We start from the raw sequence: 13,302 nt of genomic DNA, 5'->3' as shown, positions 1-13,302 counted from the left end.
GTCAAGGGATTGGCCAAGACTGTGGTCTCACTGGAGGCCTGACTGGAGAAGGATCACTTACAGGGTGATTTGGATTGTTGGCAGAAGTCAGCTTTTTGCAGTTATAGAACCAAGAGCTTGTTTCATGCTGGGTGTTGGCCAGAAACCACTCTCAGCAACTAGGAGTCACCTGCTATCCTTGCCACGTGGTGTTCTCCAGCATGGCCACTTGCCTCCTCCAAGCTAAAAACAGAGGAAAAAAGTCTAGCAAGACAGGTGCTACTACCTCATGCAACATCATCATGTATACCTGTCACATTTGCTATATTCTCATGGTTGGAAGTGAGTCACAGGTCCCACCCACACTCAGTGGAAGGGATTCTACTGGGTATGAACACAGGAGGCTGGGATCGAGGGGCCACTTTAAGAGTCTGCCCACCACATCTCAATTTGCTAGAACTCTATTTATAGGCAAAAGCAGTAAATAAGTAAAAACCACCACATGTCAATATCAGGAATTTGGTTTTAAAAAGCTCTGTAGGATGTGCTGAGTCAACCTACATCACTATCTGCAGCCCCTGATCTGCACCAGTAGAAAGATGGCCAAGGTCCATTCTGTACTCCCACCCCAAAAAGCAGAAAAATGGGCTCAATCAGCAGAAAGGGAGTCATAGCCTTACCCAGTGGTCAATATTTAAAAAGCTATCCAACATTAAAAGAACAAATTCCTGTGAAGTATCAACAAACAAGACATTCAATTACCTAGAAAGTCCCCATTCCTAAAATGTTCAGGGAGCCTGAGCCTGCTCAAAAAAAACAATGACAGATGTTGCATCCCCTGTGATGGTCCTGCATGGACTTGCCACGGAATGAGCAGCCACTGAATGAAGGGCGCCTCATTGGGGGCTTGCACTGGAGGCAGTCTTGGTCCCCAGCTGTCTGTTCCTCAGGGCCTTTTTCCATTGCTCTCACCTGGTGCCTGCCTGGCCTCACGTAGGCCCAGCCACTGTGTCAAGATGTAATTGACTGAGTGCCTTGGACCAGTCCAGGCTCTGCTGAGCCCATCAGGGCAGGAACAATGAGGTGACACCTCAAAGGAAGAAGGCTATTTCTAAGGCTCATGGTTGATAGACCAGACAAGCTGTGATTATCATTTTAATTGCAGGGCTGCCATGACCTTACATTCAGGGTGCAGATTTCAAAGACCACAAAGCACTTTGCAGGCTTAAAAAGGGACAGTGGAACGGTCTGCTTCAGACTACAGGAGCCCATTATGACATCTTTCTTTCTTGGCCTCCACATTGCAATCAAACTCTCCCAGAACGGGGAGATCTAACACTGTTTCAAGGTCCGACTCAAATCCCATCTCCGCTGGGACCCAAACCTGCACTCATTCTCATTCTCATTCTCTCAAGTACTTAGCTCCACTCACCCCACTCTCCTACCTGGAACTCCCTTGAAACTCTCTGTTCCTGCCTCTGATTTGGCAAAAAAAAAAAAAAAAAAAAAAAAAAAAAAAAATTCTCTCACACACACACACACACACATCCAAGAATTCTAACATCTCTTCCTGTGGTGTTTCGAGATGTTAAAAAACCTTCACATTCTATCTTACACCCCCAGTGGTACACTCTGCTCCTACCAGGCAGGAAGCATGTCTTATACTCTGTAGTGATCCTTACAATTGCCAGAGTTCTTTGCACATTGGCAAGTTTTTTGCACACATTGTTCTTTGTGCTTGGCACATTTGTAACTCAAGCTATTTCCTCAGTTCAGTTCAGTTTCGTAGGCTTTCCAGCATAGAATACTCACAGCTTCTTTTTTATTTCTTAGGGTAAACAATATAATTCATATAAAGCCCTTGTATTTGGCACACAGTAAATGCTTAATACAGGCAAGCCATTATCACAGCTTAGAACCCTTCATTACCAACCTGGGGTTCATGGTTTGAACTATAGTAAGCCAAGGTCTGTCAGCCCTGTCCAATGGTTTTTTTTTTTTTTTTAATAGGTATATCGAAGGATAATGTGCACATAGTAAAATACACCCTAATGAGTAGACAGTTCTCTGAGTTTTGAAAAACACAGTTGCCACACAGCTTCTTTAGCTCTAAGTTCCAGCACATTACAGTGAGGAATTCTTCATCTTATTAGGGATCTCATGCACTCTTTGTCTATAAAATCCTGAGCTGCTTCTAGGAAAATGCCCTTTTCCCTCATCTTGGCCAATGTAGGAGCCACTTCCCAAAATAGCTTTGACCTTGGGTGGGTGCTCTATTGAGGGAGCGAATCCTGCATCAGAACAAAGTTTCCCCTCAGGGTTTGGGGCCTGGTATAGTCTTAAGAGGCCTCAGTTGCAAGATTGTGAGAATGTGGTTGGGTCACAACAAAACCCATTTGGTTAATTCTGAAATTTGACCATGGGCTAAGTATCTGAAGACAGTGGGGAGAAGCCCCACCAAGAGAGGCCTGTCTGTGTGTCCCCTCCCCCATCCCAAGCGACCTCAGTGGCCTCTTCTGTGTTTGCAGAACTACCTTGAGAGCTACCTTTCCATCGCCTCCACCGTGCCCTCCGTGCTGTGCCTCATGGCGAACTTCCTGCTCGTCAACAGGTAGGCCACTTTCCTTCCTCTCTCAGACCTGACCTTCACCTCCAGCCTTCTCCACTCCCCTTTTGTCTGCAGCTGCTGCTTTTCTACCTGCTTAAATGGTGGCCACCAAAGTAGGAGACAGGCAGCTTAGACTCCTCCATGAAGATTGAGAAGTCAGATCAGGTACCTGGGACCCTGCCTATAGAATGGACTTTCACTTTCCAGCCACATGCTATGACATCATGTCAGCAGCCAGCAGAAGGCATGTAGGGAAATGGGTCTTCTCCCCTATTTTTTTCAGGGGAACCTGTCTATCAACAGCTGCCCGGGCTGTTGTGGAGAGATCACACGGGTGGTTGGATAGGACCGGGAAGCAAGGCTGTGGAAGCTGGTCTTCCAAGCATTTCTAAGAGCAGTCAGAAGGGAAGAGCCTGGCATCCCACAAGTCTGGCTCTGGCTTTGTGGAAATAGATCACAGCACTAAGCTGTAACACCAGCTTGTGTGTCAACCCTTCACAAAGGGGTCAGTAGGGAACTAATAATGCTGCATTAGTGAAGGGCTGGGAGAGGGCTTCCATCTGGATGCACCATGGAAGAAGGAATGATTTAGGAGACATCCAGGCAAACTAGCATGACCCTGAGATCTCCTGGACAGCTGTTGCTATCCTTTCTCAATTTAGGTTTAGAAAGGCAGCAGCCCTAGCTACTTTGCATTTCCCCTAAGTTACCACTAGGTCCTAACAGTGGCTGTGTTATTTATTATTCAGAAACCTGGGCTTCTCTTGGGCACTGCCTACTGAAACCTTAGATCTCTGATGGCAAATCTGTTTTACTTAACTCTGTTTAATTTGTAGTGACCGCCTGGATTTCTAGTTGACCAAGGCTCTAGGGTGGGTCTGGCCTCGGGGAGTGTGCTGTGATCAATTAGTGATGTCTGCTCTGAGTACAGGATAGAGGGCAGCATGTGTGCCAAGCCTGCAGAGACCAGTCTTTCCAAACATATTATGCTATGGGGCTATTCTAATTATCTATTAGTGCATAAAAATGACCCCAAAGCACAGCCGCTTAAAACAATAACAATAATTAGTATCTTTCATGATTCTGGAAGTCAGCAGGCTCAGTTGGCAGATCTGGCTTGGTGCCTCTCATGTAGTTGCAGACAGCTGGGGCCTGAACTGCTGGGCCTTCTTGAGCTCACCTTTCTCTCTTGCTCTCTTGTTCTTTCGCTCATCCTCTCTCCCTTCTCTCTCCACGGTCCCTCTTGTTTGGCCTCAGGTAGTAGGACTTTTCATATTGTGGCTGAAGAGAAAGTTTTCCAAGAGACAAGGCAGAAGCTATAAGGTTTTCGAAACCTAGTCTCTGCAGTCACATAGTGTCACTTCTGCTGTATTCAACTGGTCAAGGCAGTCACAAAGCCTGCTCGGTTTCAAAGGGACATAGACCCCTACCTCTCAATGGAAAGAATGTCAAAGAATTTGCAGCCATCTTTAAACCAAAGCAAGAAGGAGAATGGTGCTTAGATGGCCCTTAACCTGCCTCTTCATGTCTTCTTCTAGTACAGGAGTCTACATTCAGTGTCCTAGCAGGTGGGGTGCAGCCTCCAGAGACCCCAGTCCTGGAGGGGGTGGAACCAGGTGTTCCCCTAGCACTGTCAGCCCCTGGAGGGCAGAGCTGGGTTCCCTGGCAGTAATTCAAAAGAAAAGTCGTTAGGAAAGAAAGGAGATGGAAGAGGAGGACCAGGAAGATGTGGTAGAGCCATGTGGGAGTCCCTCAGCCTCTCATTGCCCTTTCGCTAGGCCTCTTATTATCCTCTCTGTCCACTCACCTAGCCATTTCTGAGGAAGGGGTCTGTCCAGCTGGGCTAGCCCAGGCTCACATAAATGAGATCTCTGCCTCCTTCTAGATCTGAAGTCACTATGTGAACTATAACAAGGAAGCGATGCCTACTGATCTGTAGGATGCACAGCAACCCAGGAGGGAGGCTGTGACATTACCCATTTTCCGAGTGGAAGTCAGGAGATGCGCCCAAGACCACAGGGCCAGTAAAGGGTGGCCTGAGCTGGTGTCTTACCTGGCACTGCCTCCTCTGTAGTAGTGAGGTTCAGCAGGCTGGGAGTTGGCCTGGGAGAGGGTCAGCAGTGGCAGGGAGGGTCCACCCTCAGGGTCCTGGAAGAATAATCTTTAGAAAGAGTAGTTAGCACTTCTGAGTACTCATATTCCCCAGGGGCATTCTCCAGTTATCCTTGCAACAGCCTGGAGCAGGAAACTTTACTTTGTTTTACTCGTGGGAACTCAGGCTCACGGGACCCTTCTCCCCAACATCTGCTTGGAACCTGCGGGCCCTCCACCTCTTAGTTCTCCAGCTTTGCTGGTTCCTCCCTGCAGCCAGAGACACACCTCAGACCCTTCACTGAACCCGTCCCTGTCCCTGCATCTGTGCCCTGTCTTCAGGTTGTCTGTTCCCAGGCTTCAGGTTGCTGGTTAGGAAGGCCCCACCCCAGCTGCAGTGGGGGCCATGGGCCACCCAGGCAGCCATGCTCCCCAGCCCTTTTCCACCCAGGTTGGGCAGGGAGCTGACTCTGGGCTTCCTCCAGAGGAGCCCAGCCCACCCAGGGGCCTACTCTTTCCCAGGCTGGAGGAGAGGGTTAAAGGCAATGTGGGAAGTGCTCCCAGGCCTCTGCGGGGAAGACAGACGGTTTGGGGCTAAGCTGTTTTTATTTAATGTGCGAGATTGAAATGTCTCCTTTTCTCGCCTCCTGGAGAACCTTGGCTTTCTCTGACTGGCTCATCCATAATCGCAGAGTGTTTTATTATGTTAAATTTGCAGCATCATAAATACTTATGAGGCGGATTTGCATTTGGGAGACTTATGAAGAAATCAGTCCCCTGGGGTCCTGAGCCTTCACAAGCTGGAAGGGGGGGGGGCGGGGGGAGCTGGCAGCCTGGGTACAGCTGGCAGCCCTCAAAAGAACTTGCCCCAGGGTCCAGGGGCCGGAGCAGTCATCTTGGCCTTCCCCTGTCCCAGAGCAGAATCACGACTCCAGGGCAACACTTATCTGAACGTTCCCTAAAATGCTAACAGTGTCACTACCCCCTGGGCCGCCTTCCCTGCCTGAGGGTAGGAGAAGCAGTGAAGCCAGTGTGCCCCCATTAATGCAGTGGGGCAGGCTTGCAGGGACACATTTCATAAAGCTTGATGAGCATTGAAAATAGCCCCTGGTGAGATTCCCTAGGGCCCGTTACCCATGTAACCCATGGATGAGGCTCAGCGGAGAATGGGTTATGCAGCCTATAATTAGACTAGGAAGAGACCTGTGCAGGTGAGGGGCTTTTTATGGGGATCAGGGGCAGAGTTGGGAACTGCATGGCTTTCGTAATGCATATGGCATTTACCTTCTCAACCTCCCCACCCCCCCTTCCCTTGTCTCCTGCTGTAGGGGCTGGAAGAAGTCCCCCAGCTCTCTGTGAAGCAACCTTCCTGTTCAAGCAGCTAGTTAGTTACCTTGCGGTGACAGACATAGGAGGGCTCCTGTTAGGCTAGCAGCATTCCTGGGGTGGTCTTTTTCTGCAGCATGTTTGAGGAGGTGGTTGCAGGCAGAGGCCGATCCCAAGTGGGCTGGAAACGCTGCAGTTGCTCACAGCTGTCTCCCTGCCATGCCGAGGAGGTCAAAGCAGAGTGACTAAGAGCTTCAGGCCCAGTGTTTAGAGCTGCCCCTGCACTGCTGATATCCTTGCTTGTCAATTCGCGTGTCCAGCAGATAGTTACCAGGTGCCTACCAAGCCCCATGACAGCCCCGGGGATGAGGCCCTTTCTTTGAGGTGCGCCGCATACCTTATTGTCTGTCTGTGCCTTCTTCTTGCCCCTCAAACTGTTAAAGCTGTTGGGCATTTGTCCCCAGCCTTTCTCTCCACTTGAATTTCTCCAAATGTAGGATCATCAGCAGGAAAGGACCAGAACATTATCTTGTCCAGTCTCATCCTTTTCAAAATAAGGAAACTGAGGCCCAGAAAGGGTGGACATTTGCCTGCAGTCACACAGTGAGTTGGGGTCAGAGCCGGAAAGGGCTTTGGTCTCCTGACTCAGGCACTGTGCCCCTGCTGGCTCTTATTTTGGGGCTGCATTGGGAAGCTCCACCTTCTGGGAGGGAGGCACTGTGTGGAGGCTAAGTGTGTAAGATCACCCCGTGCAGAGGTAAGGCCTGGCCACCAGCCTCCAGGGCACCTGGTGTGCACTTACATTGATGCTCTGGGCCCTCAATGGTTCAGGTGCTCTACTAGGCCCCTGCCGACCCTGGGGAAATGTGCCTTAGTGGAGAGTTCCCCAGGAACAGACACTGGAACAAGGATTCAAGTGCAAGTAGTTTGTTTGGGAGGTGAAGGTAGGAGAGTGAAGAAGGGGCGGGGGAGGGAGGGCAGCTGATAAAGAACGCCTCCTCGAGCCAGTTCCCGCAGAGGGTGACAGAGCTTGACCTGCCAGAGGAACTCTGGGAGTCAGTGGGGCACACATACCTGAGGGAGAGGGAGCTGGGGTATTTATCTACCCACTTCCCTAGCATTGGTTGAAGGTTGCTTTTAGGAGCTATTAATTGCCTGTCACTTGTACCCTGATTCCTAATAAGAGGAAGAGCACATGGGAAGGGCACCCACAGCTTGTAGCTCCCCAGCTGGAAACCCTGATTATGTTAGTTGGCACTTTTGGTATTAAACAATAGAGATACAAAAAGGATTTTCTCCTTCTTTACCTGGAAAGTTTAAGATCTGCCTCTAGGCACTGTTGGATTTAGGGGATCACACAAGCCCACAAGGCTCTCCCACTCATGCGCCATCTCCAGGCTCTGTATGACTCTACTTGGCTTCGTCCAGGATGTGGCCTCTTCCCGTGTGGCTGGCAGCTAGCAGCCCCAACACAGTCACAGCGGAGGGAGAGCTTCTCTCCACCTTCCAGTCCCAAAGAGTACTGACTGGCCCTGCCTGGCTCCTCTGCTAATCCCTAACCCCATCCACTGGCTGGTGGCTTGGGATATGCTCATCACTCCAGACTGGCTCATATGCCCATCATTTGTGGCCAGCTGGCCACCTCGCTAGGACAACTCAGCGTGGAAAAAGGAGTGTTCTTGTGGGGAGGGAAGCTGGCAGGCAAAGACTACCACCCATTCCGCGCCCTACCCGGGCTCCATGTCTCTCCAGCCTCCTCTGCTCCCAATCTGACTTGCAGCCAGATTCCATTTCAGTTCCCTGAATGTGCCACGCTCTCGCTCACATCTGGACACACCTTACATCCAGCTTAAGTATCACCTCCAAAAAGCCTATGCAACTCCCAGGATGGATTTTGTGCCCCTTGGATGTTCCCAAGATGCACTGTGGCCCTTCTGATAAAGCACACTGCATACTAGAACAACATACTTGTTCCTCGTGTGTCCTGTGCCCCGAGCATCCAGAATGGTGCTTGACACACACTAGTTGCCCAATACTCGCTTCTGGAATGAACATGCCAGAGAGGACTCATGTTAGCAGACAGCCATGGGCTGGGGCTCAGCAGACCTGCGTTCCGGTTCCACCTCTCCTCACATTCACACCACAGCCTTGAGCCTGCTCCGGCTTCCTTCTGTCCCCTTAGTAAGCAGAGGCGGCAGCACCTGCTTCCTTCAGCTAGATCAGAAGGAAACTCACATTAGCCTGCAGCCACAAAAACACTTTGAAAAAATCCTTTCTTGTTTTTCATGCTCATCATTTCACACCTATTTATATGGTCACATGTATTTTTTTCTACTATTCAATTTTTTTTATTCTCCCAACCCACCCACCCCCCCCCCCCCCACCAAAAAATTGTATATAACTGATCTGGTTTTTCTCCCAGCCCCCATCTGCTGGTTAGCAGGAAAATTAACTTAATGTCCAATGTGGTTTAAAGCTTAGTCTAATCTGATGATTTAAACAGCCTCTTTAGATGATGTTCTCTCTCCCTGAAATAAAAATTTGCAGTTTCTCAGAGAGCCAGCCTTCCCTGCTTCTCCCTGCAGGGCGGTGTCTGGGCAGGTTGGGGGCTGAAGGGAATGTAGGGCTTTCATGCTGGAGGAAGGGGTAGGGAGGGTGGTCTGGCCTGGGGCTGCACTAGCTTGGCATCTGCTGCTGCCCATGACAGCTGAGACCATCACAGGAGAATCCTTCTGCACTGGCCTCTTATTCTAGACCACATGATATTTCCTTCATTTCAGAATAGGAACTGAAGTATCATTCTGAGAGCACAGACTGTAGCCAAACCTCCTGGGTTCACAGCCCAGTGACCTTGAGCAAGGTCCTTAGCATCTGATCTCAGTTTGCTTATCTGTATGTGTGAGATGGGTAAGAATACCTATCTGTAGAACTGGTATGTGAATTTAACAATTTAGCATATAGAGAATGCTTAGAGGACTACCTAGCACAAATTAAGTACTGTTTACTGTGATGACAGTGGGGATGATGAGGATATATTTTTTTGCTATTCTCCCTTTGCTTTTCTCACTGCTGAATATTGGGGAAAGGAAGTCCAGTGGGTGGCTGCTCTGTTTAAACACCAGGCAAAGCCAGCGCTAGCTCAACCCTATGGCAGGAGGAGCGGGGAGCTTGCCTAGAGAGCCCCTGGGCATTGTCCCGAGCCAAACACTGTTCCTTGCCCTCTATACCTTCCCTCTGGAGATCCTCACAACCACCCCTTTGGGCAGACCCATTCTCCTCCCCATTGTACAGATGCAGAAGCTGAAACCAGAGCAATTGAGTCAGTTATCCAAGGCCACACAGCTAGTGAGCCAGGAAGGGGAGGATTCAGACCCAGACCTCCTGACTGCAGAGTGGACAGTCCCAAGCATTGAGACCACTTGCCGCTTCTCTTAAGAACATTCACCAGCCCCAGCCTGTCATGGAGCTCTGAGGGGTCCCTAACCGCTTCTGGCATCCTCGCCCTAGAGTTTCAACTCACGTCCGTGTCCTGGCCTCGCTGACTGTCATGCTGACCATCTTCGTGGTGATGACCGTGCTGGTGAAGGTGGACACCTCCTCTTGGACCCACGGCTTCTTTGCTGTTACCATCACCTGCATGGCGGTCCTCAGCGGCACCGCCACCATCTTTAATAGCAGTGTCTTCGGCATGACAGGCTCCTTCCCTATGAGGAATTCCCAAGCACTGATATCAGGTGAGAGCTGAGGACCAGACAGCCTACCAGGTCAGTTCACCCCAGGGGACATTTGAAGGAGCCAGATATGAGCATGTGACAGCCCTTCTAGAAAAGAAAATGAGTGTTATGTACGTTTTTGTTATCTGTTATTGTGTAATGAAGCATCCCAGAACTTAGAGACTTAAAGCAATAAAAGTATTTCTTTTGCTTACATCTGCAATTTGGGCAGCAGTTCATGAGACAGCTGTCCTTTGCTCCTCAACTGGGGCTGGGAAATCCACTTTCTAGATAGTGTGCTCGCCTGGCTGGCACGTTGGTGCTGGCTGTTGGCTGGAAGTTCAGCCAGGGCTGGGACCAGGATTCCTCTCCATCTGGACCTTACCATGGCTGCTTGGGCTTCCCCATTGGGTAGCATCTGGGTCATAAGAGCAAGGATCCCAAGATAGCCAGGCAGAAGTATTATTTCCTTTTATGATATACCCATTTAGGGTCACTTCCACCATAGCCATAAGATAAGCTTATCTGAGTTCAAGAGGAGAGAACAAAGACCCATATAGCTCAGTGGGAGAGTATAAAAATCCTACTGTTGGAAGAGCAGGCGGGAGGAAGGACATGGTTGCAGCCACTTTAGGAAACACAGTCTAGCTCCCAAGTGTATTTCCTGAAACAGCATTCCTTCCTTTCTTCCCCTCCTTTTCTTCTTTCCCTTTTCCCTTCTTTTTTCCTTCATTTTTCCTTTCCCATTTCCCCCTTCTCTTATTCTTCTTTCCTCCCCTCTATCTGCCTCGTTTTCCTTTTCTAATTTTATAGAAGACATGCTGTTATGCCAGGGGTACAAAGATGAACAAAGACTCAGCTTCTTAGGTGCTGATAGCCTAGTACACAATCTCCTCCATTACCCTGAACTTTGGCATTTTGTGGGGCACTGATGCACGACTTGGGTCAAACCCTTTAGCTGAAATGTTTATGCTGATCCTAAGCCTGTTTCTAGCCCTTAGCAGTTTTGTTCTCTCATGCAGATGTCCCAACAAGATAAAAAGGACCTGGGTTAGTAAGAATCTGACCCGGGAGACCACCACCCCTGAAAGCAAGACGGGGGGCTCAGCTGCTCTGTTCAGCATTTCCACACATCCCTGTCATGAGGCGGAATGCTGTGAGCATTTGCCCACTTGAGAAAAATTTCACAAAGAATCTGCCGTATGCCTATTAGTGAATAATGCCAGGTAGTATGCGACAGGGATGACAAATACCTCGACAAGAGTATATCCCCTTCCTGCTCCCACACCAGTGCCAGACAACACTAAAAGATCTGTGTCTTTTCCCTCGAGCCTCTAAATCCTTCTCAACACAGCATTGGAAGCAATTACTGTCAATGGGTCAAGTTCAGATGTGACCTCAAATCTGTTTTCCATTTTTGATAGAGGATTAGGCTTCTGGCTCTATCTTGGGAAACCCTTGGGCCTAAAATAAAATAAAAGCGGACTCATTGCTAAGTTTCCTGCATACAATCAATATGCCCTAGCAATGCTTCAAGAAGGGCATGCCTAGGCTGAAGGAAATAGCCACCAAATGCTGGATTTAATTCCCAAAGGGAAGCTCTTGTCCTCTCATCTCCCTCCATCCTGCTGGAAGATATATTTCTCAATAGAACGTCAGCCTTGCTGGGTACCTCTTCAGAGGCCAGCGATCACACATACCTTTTATGTTGGCAAGGGGCCCTTTCGGTTCATCTGGCCACCTGCGAATCTTCTAGGGAAGGGAACTCTTCTGTGAACTTTTCAAAAAGTCCAGTCCTGACACTTCTTTATTAATTACTCTGAGCCGTGAGCCATTGTCATCACTCTGTGCAGCCCCCAGGGAGTACCCATCACCCTGGAAAGTCTGAGGTGTCCCACTCTCCCAGAGGCCCAGTGCCACCTTACCAGCCTGGTTGTTTTTTCATCCAGAGGAGCCCATCTGTGAATTCTGCCTGTGTTGGCATCTGAGAAACAATTCATTCGTTTTGTACTGGTGTTTTTTTAAACCCCTCATTTGCATGTATTTCCATAACTGATGAAATAAAAGTAGGGAGTCATGAAAGATGAGCTCCCGGAGGCCTGGTTTGTTGTTGATGATAATATTGTAAATTCTCTACAAGTTGAGGAGAGAGGGGAAAATCAATAGGCAGTGATGTTAAATCTCTTCCTCGGGGCAGCTGGGGAATGTCTTACTGAGTTTAACCCCAGTTCTTACAAACTGGGGATTACAGCTTCTCAGAAGTTGGCAGCCTCTTGGCAAAGGGTTTACCCTGTTGTTGCTGCTTTGATGTAGGAAGGACAGAAATAGCCAAACACCTAATTGAGAATCTGAGAAGATTTATGTGACACTTCTCTGTGCCAGACACTGTTCTGAGCACTTTACATCTAATAATCCTTTTAGTCTTCATAATAGCCCTAACAGGTGGGTATTATCCCCATTTTACAGACGAGGACGTGAAGGCACAGAGAGGTTAAGCAACTTGCTGAAGGTCACACAGTCAGAAGTGGTAGAGCCAGGATTGGACTCAGGGGAACATCTGGTTCTTGAGTCTGTGCTATGCTAACTTTTATTTCTTTGTCCGCCCCTCAAATCCCAACCTCTGGGTAATAGAGCTCATGTTGACAAGGTTAGGGAGAAAGGATCATCCATCAGGGCCATGGGCCATTTGCTGCAGAGCCATAGCGATGGTGGGCAGTGTGTGAGTGACAGTGATGATGGGTGTCATGGAGGAAGAGGGCTGGAACTGTCCTTCTCCCACTCATGCAACAGTGGGCAGAAAACTGGTGCCCAGTCAGAGCCGCCTGATAAAATAATGACAGAGCGCTTAACGCCCACACGGAGCAGTTCCCTGTCTGCTGTTTGTAGTCAGCCACTTCTTGCTTCCTTGAGAATCAAAATTCATTCGTTCAGCAAGTCAGCCACTCCATCATCATCTCCAGGCACTTACTATCCTGATACCAAAGGTCGTATCTGTGTGTTCAGTGCTTTTTCCATTATTGTCCCACTTCCCCCTCACTACAGTCTCATGTGATGATAGGGTGAATATCAGCCCCATTTCCCAGGCAGATAAATGGAGGCAGAGAAGAGTAAATGCTCTGCTCACACATTTAACACATGTAACTTGAACCTGGGCCAGCACAAGTTGACTGCCCACGTTTGGGAGGGTTCAACAAAAAAGGAAGACACATCCCTTCTCCCAAGAACAACTGTGCGATTGCAGCAAAGAAGGGGACTGGCATTTGTTGAAAGTCTGCTATGTGCCAGGCCCTTTCCAAACATCATCCCCATTTTACAGATGAGTAAACTCTGTCTGCAAGAAGCCCCTTTGCCCCCGGGTCACAGTGAACAAGGGGCAGAGTCAAGGGTCAGCCATACATCTGCTTGGCTCTTGGGTCTACTAGGTTGTGCTGACTCATCTGTTAGGTAGCAGTGAAAGGTGTGGTGTCACATCGTCACATGGCTGTGGTGTCAACAGAGAACATTCCTTATGGTGGGGCAGTTGTGTGCATGTGAGTGAATGTGTGTGTAAGAGTGTGATAGCATATGTGTATGAATACGAATGTG

At 49.0% G+C, this 13,302-nt stretch overlaps 1 protein-coding gene across 5 annotated transcripts in view; it reads left to right on the top strand.

Annotated features, from left to right (window-relative positions):
- SLC29A3 (solute carrier family 29 member 3) overlaps positions 1-13,302 on the top strand; it is a 41,988-nt gene that overhangs the window by 21,216 nt on the left and 7,470 nt on the right. For all 5 annotated transcript variants that reach the window (XM_016162314.2, XM_016162312.2, XM_036222893.1 and 2 more), the window contains 2 exons: positions 2,508-2,590; positions 9,512-9,738. In XM_016162314.2, the coding sequence (XP_016017800.2) occupies positions 2,508-2,590; positions 9,512-9,738 (310 nt within the window). The remainder of the gene's footprint in view (positions 1-2,507; positions 2,591-9,511; positions 9,739-13,302) is intronic.

Source organism: Rousettus aegyptiacus, unplaced genomic scaffold, assembly GCF_014176215.1.
Source record: "Rousettus aegyptiacus isolate mRouAeg1 unplaced genomic scaffold, mRouAeg1.p scaffold_m13_p_6, whole genome shotgun sequence".
NCBI lineage: Eukaryota > Metazoa > Chordata > Mammalia > Chiroptera > Pteropodidae > Rousettus > Rousettus aegyptiacus.
This window is presented reverse-complemented; position numbering and strand designations above follow the sequence as displayed.